This window comes from Pongo pygmaeus, chromosome 20, assembly GCF_028885625.2.
Source record: "Pongo pygmaeus isolate AG05252 chromosome 20, NHGRI_mPonPyg2-v2.0_pri, whole genome shotgun sequence".
Lineage (NCBI taxonomy): Eukaryota > Metazoa > Chordata > Mammalia > Primates > Hominidae > Pongo > Pongo pygmaeus.
In genome coordinates this window covers 11,146,472-11,162,053 of record NC_072393.2, presented here as the reverse complement: position 1 = coordinate 11,162,053, position 15,582 = coordinate 11,146,472, and the positions used below count along the sequence as shown (strand labels likewise).

The following is a 15,582-nucleotide window of genomic DNA, read 5'->3' as shown; positions in this document are numbered from 1 at the left end:
ACAGAGCCCTAGAACTCAGAGCGCCAGGCAGGTGAGGTGTGGTGTCTCTCTGTAAGACAACGGGCGATCGGGAGGCAGCGTGGCACCTGGGCAGGGGCACAGGCTTTGGCATCAGGCAGACCTGGCTTCCCATCTTGGCTCTGTTGCATAATAGCTGTGTGACTTGGAGCAAGTCACTTAACCTCTCTGAGCCTCAGTTTTCTCATCTGTAAAATGGGGACAATAATAGCACTTACCTCCTAGCGTTGTTGGGAGGGTCCAAGTGCTTCTGTGCATGTGACAGCGCTTAGACCAGGGCCTGGCATTCAGGGAGCGCTCAGGGCATTGCAACTGCTCTACCGTTATTCACAACGCCTGTGGCCCTGAGCTCCACCTGTGCTCAGATCCTTCCAGCAACCCTCTCAGGCAGGCACCTGCATCTCCGCTTCACAGATGAGGAAACTGAGGCCCAGCCAGCGGAGGAAACCTGCCCAAGGCTACATGGCCAGTAAGGGACAAAGCCAGGACGGGAACTTGGGTGGGCCTTCCCTGTGCTGCGTGGCCTCCTGCGGGTGGGTGGCAGGGGGGGCTGCCGGGGGGAGGCGGCCTGGCTGAGGGGGAGTGCAACCCACCTGGAAGTACTGCACGGCAGAAGACTCCTCCGTCCGCTCGCTGAACACGGACCGCTCCAGGGTGTGGCCCCGGCAGGTTTTCAGGATGTTGTAGAAGGAACAGAAATCTGGAACAGGGAAGCCAAGTCACCGGGGGGCGGTCAGCAACCCAGCATGTGGCCATCTGGGAGGGAAGGTTCTGGATGGCCGTATGTCCTGACGTTTCTCCCTTGAACATACAGGGCTGGTGATTTCTCTTCCCCGAAAAACAATTTTCAAAGTTCAAAGAAAAGATGAAGGGCAGCCATACCTGCACCCTGGTGACTGACATGAGAAGAGGGCAGGTAGCCTGCATGTGGGGCTGCTGTCTGGTGAGAGTGGACCTGGGGATTCCTCACCAAAGGGCAGCTTGGTGAAGCTCTCTCAAGCACACGCCCATTGGCCGGGAGTCAAAGCTCTGGCAAATAAGCCCAAGTCCACCCAGAAGCTCAGGGCAGCATGTGTGTGGGGGCAGCAGACACTGCAATGTCCAGTAAGAGGGGACTGGACAAACCCCAGGGGCACAGAAAAGCACAGTAGAGGCCAGGTGCAGTGGCTCATGCCTCTAATCCCAACACTTTGGGAGGCTGAGGTGGGAGGCTGAGGTGGGCAGACCAGTTGTCAGGAGTTCCAGACCAGCCTGGGCAACATAATAAGACCCTGCCTCGTTAAAAAACAAAAACAAGAAATAAAAAATTAAGAAAAGCATGGCAGAGAATCACCAATCACCACCCTTCCCAGAGATGCAATGGTATGTGGCCCTTTAAAACAGGCTCTATCTATTTGCCTGGGCACAGTGGTTCTCAACTGCAATCCCAGCACATTGGGAGGCTGAGGCGGGTGGACTGCTTGAGCCCAGGAGTTTAAGAGGCCAGCCTGGGCAACACAGCAAGACCCTGTCTCTACAAGAAATAATAAGCCGGGCACGGTGGCTTATGCCTGTAATCCCAGCACTTTGGGAGGCTGAGGCGAGTGGATCACTTGAGGTCAGGAGTTCGAGACCAGCCTGGTCAACATGGTGAAACCCTGTCTCTATTAAAAATACAGAAATTAGCCAGGGGTGGTGGCGGGCACCTGTAATCCCAGCTACTCAGGAGGCTGAGGCAGCAGAATCACTTGAACCCGGGAGGTGGAAGTTGCAGTGAGCCAAGATTGCGTGACTGCACTCCAGCCTGGGCAACAGAGTGAGACTCTGTCTCAAAATAAAATAAAATAAAATAAAATAAAATAAAATAAAATTTAAAAATGCTATATTTATTAACATAGAATAATAGCCACTAAATTATATCAAGTAAAAAACAAAACAATATTTAAAAGACAATCTCTTTAAAAATTAAAAGACACGGTCAGGCATGGTTGCTCACACATGTAATCCTAGCACTTTGGGAGGCCGAGGCAGGCAGATTACCTGAGGTCAGGAGTTCAAGACCAGCCTGGCCAACATGGTGAAACCCCCGTCTCTACTAAAAATACAAAAAATTAGCTGGGTACAGTGGCACATGCCTGTAATCCCGGCTACTCAGGGCGCTGAGGCAGCAGAATCGCTTGAACCTGGGAGATGGAGGTTGTGGTGAGCCGAGATCATGCCACTGCACTCCAGCACTCCAGCCTGGGTGACAGAGTGAGACTCCGTCTCAAAAAAAAAATTAAAAGACACAGTTCGGGATGAGCAAGTTCTGGAGATGGGTGGTAGTGACAGTTGCACAACAATGTTAATGTGCTGCTTGCTACCAACCTACACACTTCAAAAGGGTTAAAATGACCAAATTTTGTTATGTAGATTTCAGCATAACTTTTAAAAACTGACAGAACCGAAATAAAAAATATTAAAATACAAATAGTCTTAAGAGTGGGAACGGCCGGGTGCAGTGGCTCATGCCTGTAATCCCAGCACTTTGGGAGGCTGAGGCGGGTGGATCACTTGAGGCCAGGAGTTTGAGACCAGCCTGGGCAATATGAAAAAAATCCATGTCTACTATAATAAAAACACAAAAATTAGCCAGGCATGGTGGCACACACATGTAGTCCCAGCTACTTGGGAGGCTGAGGCATGAGAATCGCCTGAACCCGGGAGGTGGAGGTTGCAGTGAGCCAAGATAGCACCACTGAACTCCAGCCTGGGCAACAGAGTGACACTCTTTCTCAAAAAAAAAAAAAAAAAAAAAAAAAAAGGGCCGGGTGCAGTGGCTCACATCTGTAATCCCAGCACTTTGGGAGGCTGAGGCGGGCGGCTCACTTGAGGCCAGGAGTTCGAGACCGGCCTGGGCAACACAGTGAAAACCCATCTCTACAAAAAATTAGCCAGGCGTGGCAGCTTCACACAGGTGGCCCTGAGGGCTCAGGCTGCCCAAGGTACATCTGGGTCACTGCACAGCCTCCTTGAGACAAGGGGGAGGCCGGCAGTGGCTATGGGCAGGCAGCCTCCCCACCTCCAGCTGTCCCTGCACCAGCCCCTGTGTCAACCACTGGGCTCACTCCAGCTCTCAGGTAACCAAGCCTGCAGCAGGACCTTCAGACCGTCTCCAGCCCTGGGAGTCCCTCGACACCTCCACTGCTACCCTGGCTGCATCCACCTGGGGTTCTCCCACCCCTAGTCAGGAATCTTGTGTCCACCTGTGCCCCCAAGGTGGGTCGGTTAGGCCCTTCTGGTGGCTTCTCTGCGCCCTGAGCAAACTCTTCCTGCCTCTAGGACCTCGTCTCACTCCATCCCCTAAACTCCAGTCACAGCTGGCCCAGGGCTGGCCACTGCCAGAAAGACTGGGCCCAGGTGGTCAGGATGGGCCTCTTGGAGGTGGGAACATAGAAGCCAAGCCCCAAAAGACCCGGAGGAGTGGGCGAGGGAGGGTCTGGGATCCAGCGTTTGCCCAGGCAGTGGAGTGTATTCTGGGCATATCTGCATGTGGGAATGCGGTTTTGAGGGCAGCAGAGCCTTCTTAAGGATGCACAGGCCACCCCTTAGCCAGGCTCTACGTCCCTGCCCACCAGGGCTCTGGGTGCTCTGGGCTGGTGTCACCGGAATGGAAGGAGGGCCACGTACCGTTGGGTGTGGCGAACTGGATGAGGACGCTGTTGCAGCCCAGGGTGATGATGAAGGACTGCTTGCCCACACGGCTGCACTCTGTCTCTCGGGATACTGAGCACTTAAAGACACACACATCTTCATCTATGAGAGAAGACAGGCTGGCGTGAGCGGTGCAGCCCTGTCGGCTGCCTTCTTTTGAGCCTGGGTCCCTGTCGCCCTCCTGCTGCCTCCCCTTGGTGCCCCTAGATTCTTCCAGAGTGCCACAAAGCCACCCTGGCAGCACTGCCGGGTGCCCTGACTGCCCAGCCCACATTGAAGACAAGGGAGCGACTGATCAGACAGCAGGAACACAGCCTGTGTCCTCAGGATGACCAGGGCTGAGACAGGGGCACGGTGAAGGCTGAGGTGGGCAGACAGGGCCACGAGGCATGGTGCCGGCCCACAGGAACTCAGAGCTGGAGCTGCCTCTGCCCCGCTCGGCTGAGCCCTTCTGTTCTTGGATGGGTGCAGTGCAGTGACTGCATGTGGCCAGTGGAGCCAGACTGCTGGGTTCACACCCCATCCACGCCATTTGTTAACTGTGACACAGGCAGGTCCCTCAGCCTCTCTGGAACTGGGGTTCTCACCATCAGATGGGGCTAATGGCGGGGCAGTGGTCTAGTGAAATTAGGACACTGTCTCCCTGTACCCGTCATGATAGCTGTTACTAGTCATTCATTCCACAAACCTGCAGCCACTCCACTCCAGCCAAATGGTGAAACTTAGCGATGCCAGGAACAGGCCCACCCAATCAGGCGCTGTGCCCCTGCCTGCCATACTGCAGTGGGACAGGTGCATCATCTGTAGTATTCTTGGCAAAAATGTTTGCCCTAGTCCCATCTTCAAGGGACAACAGAAGAGGACAGGTTGTGGGGCAGGCTACAGGACAACCAGCCTGGTCTCCTCAAACAGGCCAATGTCAGGAGAGACCAAAATGGTGGGAGCTATTCCAGAGTACAGGAGACAAGAAAGAGGGGAGTGCCCAATGCAATGCAAAGTGGGACCCTGGGCTGGAGCCAAAAGAAAAATGTTTTTAAAAGTTATAAAGGACAACTGGGGAGGCTGGGCCCACACCTCTAATCCCAGCACTTTGGGAGGCCAAGGCAGGAGGATCACTTGAACCCAGGAGTTGGAGATCAGCCTGGGCAGCATAGCAAGACCCCGTCTCTACAAAAAAATTTAAAAATTAGGCAGGTGTGGTGGCATGCGCCTGTTGTCTTAGGGACTCAGGAGGCCGAGGTGGAAGGATCACTTGAGCCTGGGAGGTCGAGGCTACAGTGAGCCATTACTGTGCCACTGCATTCCAGCCTGGGTGACAGAGCAAGACCCTGTCTCAAAAAAATAAATAAAGGACAACTGGGGAGCTGGACAGAGTGGCTCACACCTGTGGTCCCAGCTACTTGGGAGGCTGAGGTGGGAGGATCGCTTGAGCCCAGGAGGTTGAGGCTGTAGTGAACTATGATGGTGCCACTGCATTCTAGTCTAGGCAACAGAAGTGAGATCCTATTAAAAAAAAAAAAAAAAGATAACTAGGGAAATGTGAGTGTGGACTACATATTCCATAATTTTAAGTTATTTGGACGTGACAATGGTATTGTAGTTTTGTAGAGAAATGCATATTTTCTTAGAAAACATATGCGGAAGTATTTATGGCAAATTCCTATGACATCAGTAGCTTGCTTTTGAATAGCCCATCACAACAACAACAGCAACATGAGTGCAAATATGGCAAAAGTGTTCTCAATCACCCTGAAGAGCCAAAACAATCTTGAAAAAGAATGAAGTTGGAGGATTCCCATGTCTTAATTTCAAATTTTACTATGAAGGTACAGTAATGAAAACAGTGTAGTGGTACTGGCAAAAGAAAGGAGACACAGATCAATGGAACAGAATCAGAGTCTAGAAATAAACCCTTATACTTATCCTCAATTGATTTTTGACAAGGATGCCAAGAACATTCAATGGGGAAAGAATAGTGTCTTCGACAAACACTGTTGAGCAAACTGGATAACCACAGAGAAAAGAATGAAGTTAAACCCCTACCTCACACCATATACAAACAAAACAGAACTCAAATGGAGCAATGACCTAAATATAAGAGCTAAAACAAGAAAACTCTTAGGAGAACTATTTGCAAATCATCTATTGTTAAGTATTTAGTGTCCAGAATATATAAAAAACTATTTTAGGGTCAGGCATGGTGGCTGACACCTGTAATCCCAGTACTTTGGGAGTCGGGCAGATTACTAGAACCCAGGAGTTTGAGACCAGCCTGGGCAACATGGTGAAATCCCGTCTCTACTAAAAATATAAAAATATTAGTCAGGTGTAGTCGCATGCGCCTGTAGTCCCAACTACTTGGGAGGCTGAGGTGGGAGAATCACCTGAGCCCAGGAAGTTGATGCTGCAGTGAGTAGAGATGGCAACACTGCACTCTAGCCTGGGCGACAAGAATAAGAGCATGTCTCAGAAAAAAAAAAAAAAAAAAAAAAAAGTCTGGGCGCAGTGGCTCACGCCTGTAATCCCAGCACTTTGGGAGGGCAAGATGGGTGGATCACGAGGTCAGGAGATCGAGACCATCCTGGCTAACACACTGAAACCTGTCTCTACTAAAAATACAACAAAACAAAACAAAACAAAACAAAATTAGCTGGGCATGGTGGCAGGTGCCTGTAGTCCTAGCTACTCAGGAGGCTGAGGCAGGAGAATGGTGTGAACCCGGGAGGTGGAGCTTGCAGTGAGCCAAGATCACGCCACTGCACTCCAGCCTGGGCAACAGAGCAAGACTCCGTCTCAAAAAAAAAAAAAAAAAAGCAACAATTATTTTTTATCTCTTTTTATTATATTTATTTTTTGAGATAGAGTCTCACTCCATCACCCAGCCTGGAGTGCAGTGGCACAATTTTGGCTTGCTGTGACCTCTGCCTCCCGGATTCTAGGGATTCTCCTGCCTCAGCCTCCCAAGTAGCTGGGGGACTACAGGTGTGCACCACCATGTCCAGCTTATTTTTGTACTTTTAGTAGAGATGGGGTTTCACCATGTTGGTCAGGCTGGTCTTGAGCTCCTGAGCTCAAGTGCTCTGTCTGCCTCGGTGTCCCAAAGTGCTGGAATTACAGAGGTGAGCCACTGTGCCCGGCCTATATATTTTTTTGAGACAGATTCTTGATCTGTTGCCCAGGCTGGAGTGCAGCAGCACTATCTTGGCTCACTGCAACCTCTGCCTCCTGAGTAGCTGGGATTACAGACATGCATCGTCACACCCAGTAATTTTTGTATTTTTGGTAGAGATGGGGTTTTGTCATGTTGGCCAGGCTGGTCTTGAAGTCCTAGCCTCATGTGATCTGTCCGCCTCAACATCTCAAAGTGCTGGGATTACAAGCATGAGCCACTGGGCTGGGCCAAGAACTTTTTTAACTCAACAACAAAGAGATGGCCAGGGCCGGGCACAGGCTCATGCCTGTAATCCCAGCACTCTGGGAGGCCAAGATGGGAGGATAACTTGAGGCCAGGAGTTTGAGGTCAGCCTGGGCAACATAGTAAGACCCCATCTCTACAAAAAAATAAACAAAATTAGCCGGGCATGGTGGTGCATGCCTGAAATCCCAGCTACTCAGGAGGCTGAGGTGGAAGGATTGCTTGAGCCCAGGAGCTCAAGGCTGCAGTTAGCTATGATTGTGCCTGTGAACAGCCACTGCACTCCAGCCTGGGCAACATACCAAGACTCTATCTCTTTAAAAAAACAAAAACAAACAAACAAAAAGCTGGCCAAGCGCAGTGGCTCATGCCTGTAATCCCAGCACTTTGAGAGGCCAAGGCGGGCAGATCACCTGAGGTCAGGAGTTCAAGACCAGCCTGGTCAACATGGAGAAACGCCGTTTCTACTAAAAACACAAAAATTAGCCAGACACGATGGTGGGTGCCTGTAGTCCCAGCTACTCAGGAAGCTGAGGCAGGGAGAATTGCTTCAATCAGGGAGGTGGAGGTTGCAGTGAGCTGAGATAGCACCACTGCACTTTAGCTTGGGCAACAGAGCGAGACTCCGTTTCAAAAAAAAAAAAAGGCCGGGCGCAGTGGCTCACACCTGTAATCCCAGCACTTTGGGAGGCCGAGGCGGGTGGATCACAAGGTCAGGAGATCGAGACCATCCTGGCTAACACGGTGAAACCCCGTCTCTACTAAAAATACAAAAAATTAGCCGGGTGTGGTGGCTGGCGCCTGTAGTCCCAGCTACTTGGGAAGCTGAGGCAGGAGAATGGCGTGAACCCGGGAGGCGGAGCTTGCAGTGAGCCGAGATCGCGCCACTGCACCCCAGCCTGGGCGACAGAGCCAGACTCGTCTCAAAAAAATAAATAAATAAAAACAAAACAAAGCAAAAAAAACCCAACAGACACTCGTATGCAAGCATTCACAGCAGTACTTATTCACGACAGACACAAGATAGAAATACAACCCAAATGTCCATAAACTGACAAACAGATAAACAAACATGGCTTATCTATAAAATGAAACATTATTCAGCCATAAAAATAAAGGAAGCACTGAGCCATGCTACAACATGAATGAATAGCAGAAACATCATGCCGAAAGAAGCCAGACACAAATGATTCTCTGTGAATATGACATATTCACAGAAGACACACTGCTGGTGGCTAAGAGCTGGGAGAAGGCAGGAATGGGGAGCAACTGCTTAATGGATGTGAGGTCTCCTTTTGGGGTGACAAACATATTTTGGGAGTAGACAGAGGTGATTGTTATGCAACATTGTAAAAGGGCTGATTTCATGTTATAAAATAATAGCTTTTGACCTCCCAGGCTCAAGCCATCCTCCCACCTCAGCCTCCCGGGTAGCTGGAACCACACGCGCATGCCACCACCCCTGGCTAATTTTGTTTATTTTTTTGTAGAGATGAGGGTCTCACTATGTTGCCCAGGATGGTCTGAAACTCCTGGGGCTCAAGTGATCCTCCCACCTTGGCCTCCAAAGTGCTGGGATTACAGGTGTGAATTTTGCTTCAATAGAAAATGAAAAATGGGCCAGGCGTGGTAGCTCACGCCTATAATTCTAGCACTTTGGGAGGTGGGCAGATCACTTGAACCCAGGAGTTTGAGACACACCTGTCCAACATGGCAAAATCCCGTCTCTACTAAAAATACAAAAATTAGCAAGGCATGGTGGCGGGTGCCTGTAATCCCAGCTACTCAGGAGGCTGAGGCAGGAGAATCGCTTGAACCTGGGAGGTGGAGGTTGTAGTGAGCCGAGATGGCACCACTGCACTCCAGCCTGGGCGACAGAGTGAGACTCAGTCTCAAAAAAAAAAAAAAAAAAAGAAAAAGAAAAAGAAAAAGAAAACTGTTCCTAACTGATGAGTCCAGGTATGAGGGCCTACAGATATGAGACCTGAAGGGCAGCTCCCCGGCCATACCCAGCCAGTCCTGCCAGACTCTCTCCCACCTGAGGAGCCAGGTGCCGCCCTCCTGAGAGGGCAGGGCATGGAGGAACCTCCTGAGCCCTGCCAGGAGGAGGGTGTCAGCAGGCCACTGCCCCAGACTCACAGCCTCACCACACCCACAGAGGCCCCAAGATAAAGTGTTCCCAGCTGTAGGTGGGTCCCAGGAAGGGACATCCAACCTTGGCATGGTGCCCACACTCATACCCATCCTGGGGCAGGAGATACTGTCGATCTGTTGGCCACACCTGGGCGACAGCAAGTGGGCCCAGGGAGGCCTGTTTACCAAGCAGCCTGGCAACCCGACGTTGCCTGAGGCGCCCCTCTCTAACCTGGCGCCAGGCAGGCCACTACAGGACCTGGGGCCAAGTGAAGCCTGGCTGTGCCCAGCCAGGGCTAGGGCTGGGCTTGGGCCAAAGATGCCGGGGCTGAGGGCAAGTGGATCGCTTCATCACAGCAGCAGCTGCTGAAGCCCGCGGAGCCGGCAGCTTCTCAAAGTCACAGCTTTATCCCCAAGTTAGTCCCTGGCACACAGAAGACACCTGGGAAATACTGACAAACCAAAAAAAAAAAAAACACAAAACACACACATACAACAAGCTAGACCATGTTCCTCTCTTTGTTCAGGAGACTCCCGAGCCTCTGAGCTCTGTGCTCATCATTCCTCATGGCTGCCTCCACCTTGGCCCCTTCCCACGGACACACTCAACCCTCTAGTCCCTACATGGGCCACGGCCCAGGCCTCTGCACATGCTGTTCCCACTTGCTCCCTTCCTCTCCCCTTCCTCTGCTACTATGGGTCCAGTGGGCCATCGCACACCTGGCCCAGGGTCACCTGTGAGCAGGCAGGGAACGCACAGCCTGTCTCCTGGCTCGTGAACAGCACCCCAGGAGGAGGGCAGAAGCGAGCCTTGGGGCCGGGGACGCACAGGCGTCTGGATCCAGCAGTGGCAATTCAGTGCTCGCCACAGATGCGGCCCTGCCCGCGGGAAACTCATTGTGGCATCTTCTCAAGGCCAGCAACCACCTCCCAAAGCGGCCATTCAGCTGGGGAGGAGCAGTATGGGAGCCGCAGAAGGGGGTAGGACCCCAGGATTCAGAAAGGCCCTCTGTGTTGGCCTCTAGAGACTAATCCAAAAAGCACCACTGTTGCAGCATCAGCTGGCACATGTTGGGGACTGTGTGCACATGGCCTGGAGGTGGGGGACAGGCTGCAGGGCTAGCAGGCAAGGGTGACCAAAAAGCAGACTCTAGAGCCAGGAGGCTGTGGTGAGTTCAGGCCAATTGAGGCCAGGCCAGAGCTGGGGTATCTTTTTTTTTTGGAGACTAAGTCTCACTCTGTCGCCTAGGCTGGAGTGTAGTGGCACAATCTCAGCTCACTGCAACCTCTGTCTCCTGGGTTCCAGCGATTCTCCTGTCTCAGCCTCCTGAGTAGCTGGGATTACAGGCATGCACCACCATACCCGGCTAATTTTTGTATTTTTATTAGAGACAGGGTTTCTTTTTTTTTTTTGAGACGGAGTCTTGCTATCGCCCAGGCTGGAGTGCAGTGGCGCGATCTTGGCTCACTGCAGGCTCCGCCCCCCGGGGTTCACGCCATTCTCCTGCGTCAGCCTCCTGAGCAGATGGGACTACAGGCGCCCGCCACCTCGCCCGGCTAATTTTTTTTGTATTTTTAGTAGAGACGGGGTTTCACCATGTTAGCCAGGATGGTCTCGATCTCCTGACCTCGTGATCCGCCCGCCTCAGCCTCCCAAAGTGCTGGGATTACAGGCGTGAGCCACCGCGCCCAGCCTAGAGACAGGGTTTTACCATGTTGACCAGGCTGATCTCGAACTCCAGATCTCAGGTGATTCGCCCACCTCGACCTCCCGAAGTGCTGAGATCACCGGTGTGAGCCACCGTGCCTGGCCCAGAGCTAGCATTTCTTTACCCTGCAGTAAAAGGAAAGGGACTGGGATCTCCAGGTGGAGTCTCCAAAGGGGAACGTGAAGAACACGAACCCGGACTGAGTGTTACACTTCGCCACCCCTGGACGCAGCCTGGAGCTACTCGCTGGCCTGCCACGCTGCACTCGGCCCTGATGAAGCTCTGGGGCCAAGGGAGGAGGGGCTGGAACTGCAGGGAAGGGGGTAGAAAAACTGCCCCATCTTTGAGGCAGCCTCTCTTGCTTCCCAGGAAGGAGCCCTCCGCCATGTGAATCCAGGTCACAAACCCCCAGTTGCCATGAGCCAGGCCTGCCCACACCCTGCGGAGGCTGGGATGTCACATGACATAAGAGTGACAACACTCTAATGGCCAGGCTCTGTTCCGGTGCCTTATGTCGACCTCCTGTTTCCTCTTCTCATCACCTCTAGGAGTATCTACTCTCACTATGCCCTTATTTACTCAGAGAGATTAAGTATCTCGCTCAAGGTCACACAGCAAGAGTGGCCGAGGTGACTGGCACCAGCATCCCCATTCCTCACCAATGTACCACCCGATGTCTCTGCATTTCCTAGAGCAGGCCTTGGCTGCCTTTCTGTGTAAAGGACCAGACAGTAAATATTGTGTGCTTCCTGGGGAATCTGATCTCTGCTGGGGAATCTGATCTCTGCTACAATGATTTTATTCTGCCTTGCGGCAGACAATATGTAAACAAATGAGCATGGCTGTGTGCCCATAAAGCTTTATTTGCAAAACCCGGAAGGATTACAGGTGCAGAGCAGAGGCTGGACCCTCAGCGTCCTCGCCACCCACTTCCCTATCTGCTCACCAGGCACTCGGCAATGGAGACACACTCCCCATCCTAGAGGCAGTGAGGACAGCCCAGTGGCAGACTGACAGAGATCCCCAGGTGGTGGACTCTGTAGGTGCCTGGAGGTGGCACCTGACCCAGCCTGGGAAGGAGACTGGGGCCAGATCTGCCAGTGAGGGGAAGAGCGCAGGAAGGCAGGTAAACAGGGGTGGCCAAGACAGTGTGGTTAGCCCTGGGAGGCTGCTGGGACAGACCTCCATGCAACATGGGTTGATGTGGGTAGGGGTGCTGTGGAGGGACCGCAAGAGGCCCCAGTGGACTGGTGGCTCGGCTCTGGGCAGCACTGGGAGGGATCTTGCGCAGGGTGGGGAGAGACCCACCGACACACAGCATAGGGGAGGAGCCAAGGGCTATGGCTGGCCAGGCAGAAGGCAATGGGGATTGGGAAGAAGGCAGCTCTTGGGGGACCAGCTGCTGTTCCCCACCTGCCTTAGAGTCAGCATGCTGCACATCCCCTCCTTATTGGCCCCCCAGGGCAGCAGAATCTGGGGGACTCTAAGGTATAAGGATTCCCTAGCCCCAGACTTGAAGAAAATACACTAGAGAATGGTGGGTGGGGCAGCAGCAGCTCCACAGCAGCCCTGGGTCCCAGCATGCAGGAGGGTCTTGGAAGAACAGGGAGACGTCTCTCAAGGGTCTCACTGAGCAGATGGTCCTGGGGGATGTACCATGCCTCAGTCACCTCCCAGTCCACCCTTCAAGCCGCACAGTGTCTAACACAACCCGCCTGCTTCACATCACCCCACGGTTCCCCAACACCTTCCAGAACCAGCCCCCTGCCAATGTCTGCAGTCTCACTGCTGCCCCCTGGGTCACTCCAGCCAAAACTCGCTGGCCTTCAACACTCTCTCCCGGTCAAGATCATGGGCAGAGGTTCTCTCTGGCCTCTGATGCTCCTTAGAGATCACCCTCCCCTCTTCCCCTGCTTCCTTGTCACCTCCTCCTAGAGGTCCTCCAGCATTTCCAGGACAAGCCCTCACTGCCTGGCAGCTCCTTATTTAACGCCTACCTGACAGCCCCACAAAGCGCAGATCCAGGGCTCTGGGCATGACCCACATAGTACCTAGCATACAAGGGGCACTCATAGGTACTGACCAGAATGCCCTCCCTGGGATAGGGGCAGGGGCAGCCCAGCCTCTTCCCTAAGCACAGGGGGCAGTGGGTTCAGGGGTCCAGGTGTCCAAGTCGGAATGCTAGCCTGCCCTCACTGTGAGCATGGCCTTGATTGGGGAAGTGGCTTCACCATGCAGAGACGTTTAGCATCAGGTGGCCACACAGCAGCACTATTTGTTAACCTCCTTCCCCTCCCCCTTGCTTCCAGAAAGCAACGGAACAAGCAGGGGGTCTTTGGGCCCCTGAGGCTCGTTAGACCTGGGTCAGGGGGACCTGGAGTCCCTTCAAACCTCCCATCCCTAGGCCGGGCACAGGGGCTTGCGCCTGTAATCCCAGCACTTTGGGAGGCCAAGGCAGGTGGATCGCTTGAGGCCAGGAGTTTGAGACTAGTCCGGCCAACATGGTGAAACCTCATCTCTACCAAAAATACAAAAATCAGCCAGGAGTGGTGGTGGGCACCTGTAATCCCAGCTACTTGGGAGGCTGAGGCACGAGAATAATTTGAACCTGGGAGGCAGAGGTTGCAGTGAGCAGAAACCACACCACTGCCCTCCAGCCTGGGTGACAGAGCGAGACTCTCTCAAAAAGAAAAAAAAAAGAGAACCTCCCATGCCGTCGTGACATCAGGGCCACACTCTTTGGCAGACAGAGAATAAGGAGGCCGGCTGGGAACAGTGGCTCCCGCCTGTAATCCTAACACTTTGGAAAGCTGAGTGGGGAGGATCACTTGAGCCCAGGAGTTTGAGACCAGCCTGGGTAACATAGTGAGACCCCATCTTCTACAAATAATAATAAAAAAATTAGCTGGGCATGGTGGTGCACACCTGTAGTCCCAACTATGTGAGAAGCTGTGGCAGGAAAATCCCTTGAGCCTGGGAGGTCAAGGCTGCAGTGAGCCGAGATCGTGCCACTGCACTCTAGCCTGGGCGACAGAGTGAGACCCCATTTCAAGAAGAAAAAAAAGAGAGAAAACACAAGGAGGTGGAGGGCAAGAAGAAAAGCAGCAGCAGCTCGGGGGGCAGAAAGGCCACATTTCAAGCTCTTGCATCTCCAGGGGGAACACAACTGTAGCCACCAAATGGAGGAATAATTAAAGCTATTTATCTCGGCAGACCTGGGGCGGGGGAGTAGCTGGTGGCTGTAGAAGCCGTTGTCCAAATGGTATGTCTTTTATTAAATCGCCTCCTGCTGCCAAAGACAACATGGGCTCTTCACCTTCCAGAGGAAAATATTCCCGATCAAAGGAGGAGAGTTAGGTAAAAAGAGGGAGACCCCTCCACCCACCGTGGCCAACTCCCATCCCACATGCACGGAAAAAAAACACGCTTTCTGAAGCTCACTCGGCTGGCATCTCTTTGCTCAGCCTGCTCTGCCTGGACCACGTGTGGGCACAGAGGACCTGGCGGTGAACCAGAGAGTCACCCCCGGCCCTCCCATGCTGGGAGTCCACAGTGGGAGGCAGACAGCACCCAGCAGGGCAGTGAGGAGACGGACAACAGGAACTGGCAGTAAGCGCTGAGAGGAGGGAAAGCACGGAAGCTGATGCACGTGGACCAGGCCCAATTCAGATTCCAGGCAGACTTGGGAGGAGGTGACACCTGAGCCAGGCCCCACTGTCCTGGCAGAGGTGACCTTGTTTCCAAACTGGGAACCAGAAGCTTCCCGCCGTTCCTGGGTGGCTTGGCGCCCATGTGCCCAAGAGGTGGCAGAGATGACCCTAGGGTCACCCAGCAGGGAGGTGGCTGAAAGGATAGGCTTTGGCATCGAGGAGGACTTGGGTTTATCAAGGAGGGACTGGGTTCAGGGCCGAACCCGCTGTTCTCCAGCCCTGGCCTTGGCTTCCTCATCTGTCCAATGGCCACCCTGACACATCCCAAAGGGTGAGGTGACATAACCCATGTGGAGGGCCTGACAGCCCGGCCCCAAGGCACCATCCTGGAACTTCACTAGGTCAGAGCCCACGTGCAGCAGAGTCTGGCAGGGCTTGGATCTCCCGAACTAGCACCTGCCTTCACCCCTGGCCTCAGGAGCGCCATCTATAAAATGGGCACAATGACGGGGGTGGTGGCTCATACCTGTAATCTCAGCCCTTTGGGAGGCCAAGGCAGGCGGGTCACAAGGTCAGGAGATCGAGACCATCCTGGCTAACACAGTGAAACCCCGTCTCTACTAAAAATACAAAAAATTAGCCGGGCGTGGTGGCGGGTGCCTGTAGTCCCAGCTACTCAGGAGGCTGAGGCAGGAGAATCACTTGAACCCGGGAGGCAGAGGTTGCAGTGAGCCGAGATCACACCACTGCACTCCAACCTGGGGGAGAGAGTAAGACTCCGTCTCAAAATAAAATAAAATAAAATAGGCACAACGGGGGCAGTACCTCACACCTGTAATCCCAGCACTATGGGAGGCCGAAGCAGGTGGATCACGTGAGGTCAGGAGCTCGAGACCAGCCTGGTCAACATGGTGAAACCCCGTCTCTACTCAAAATATAAAATTAGCCGGGCATGGTGGTACACGCCTGTAATCCCAGCTACTCG

General features: G+C 53.2%; 1 protein-coding gene across 2 annotated transcripts in view; it reads right to left on the bottom strand.

The window, feature by feature from the left end:
• The window catches only part of CARM1 (coactivator associated arginine methyltransferase 1), a 51,647-nt gene that overhangs the window by 14,606 nt on the left and 21,459 nt on the right, over positions 1-15,582 (bottom strand). For both annotated transcript variants that reach the window (XM_054463935.2, XM_054463936.2), the window contains exons 2-3: positions 3,667-3,792; positions 612-718 (exon numbers count right to left, since the gene is read on the bottom strand). In XM_054463935.2, the coding sequence (XP_054319910.1) occupies positions 612-718; positions 3,667-3,792 (233 nt within the window). The remainder of the gene's footprint in view (positions 1-611; positions 719-3,666; positions 3,793-15,582) is intronic.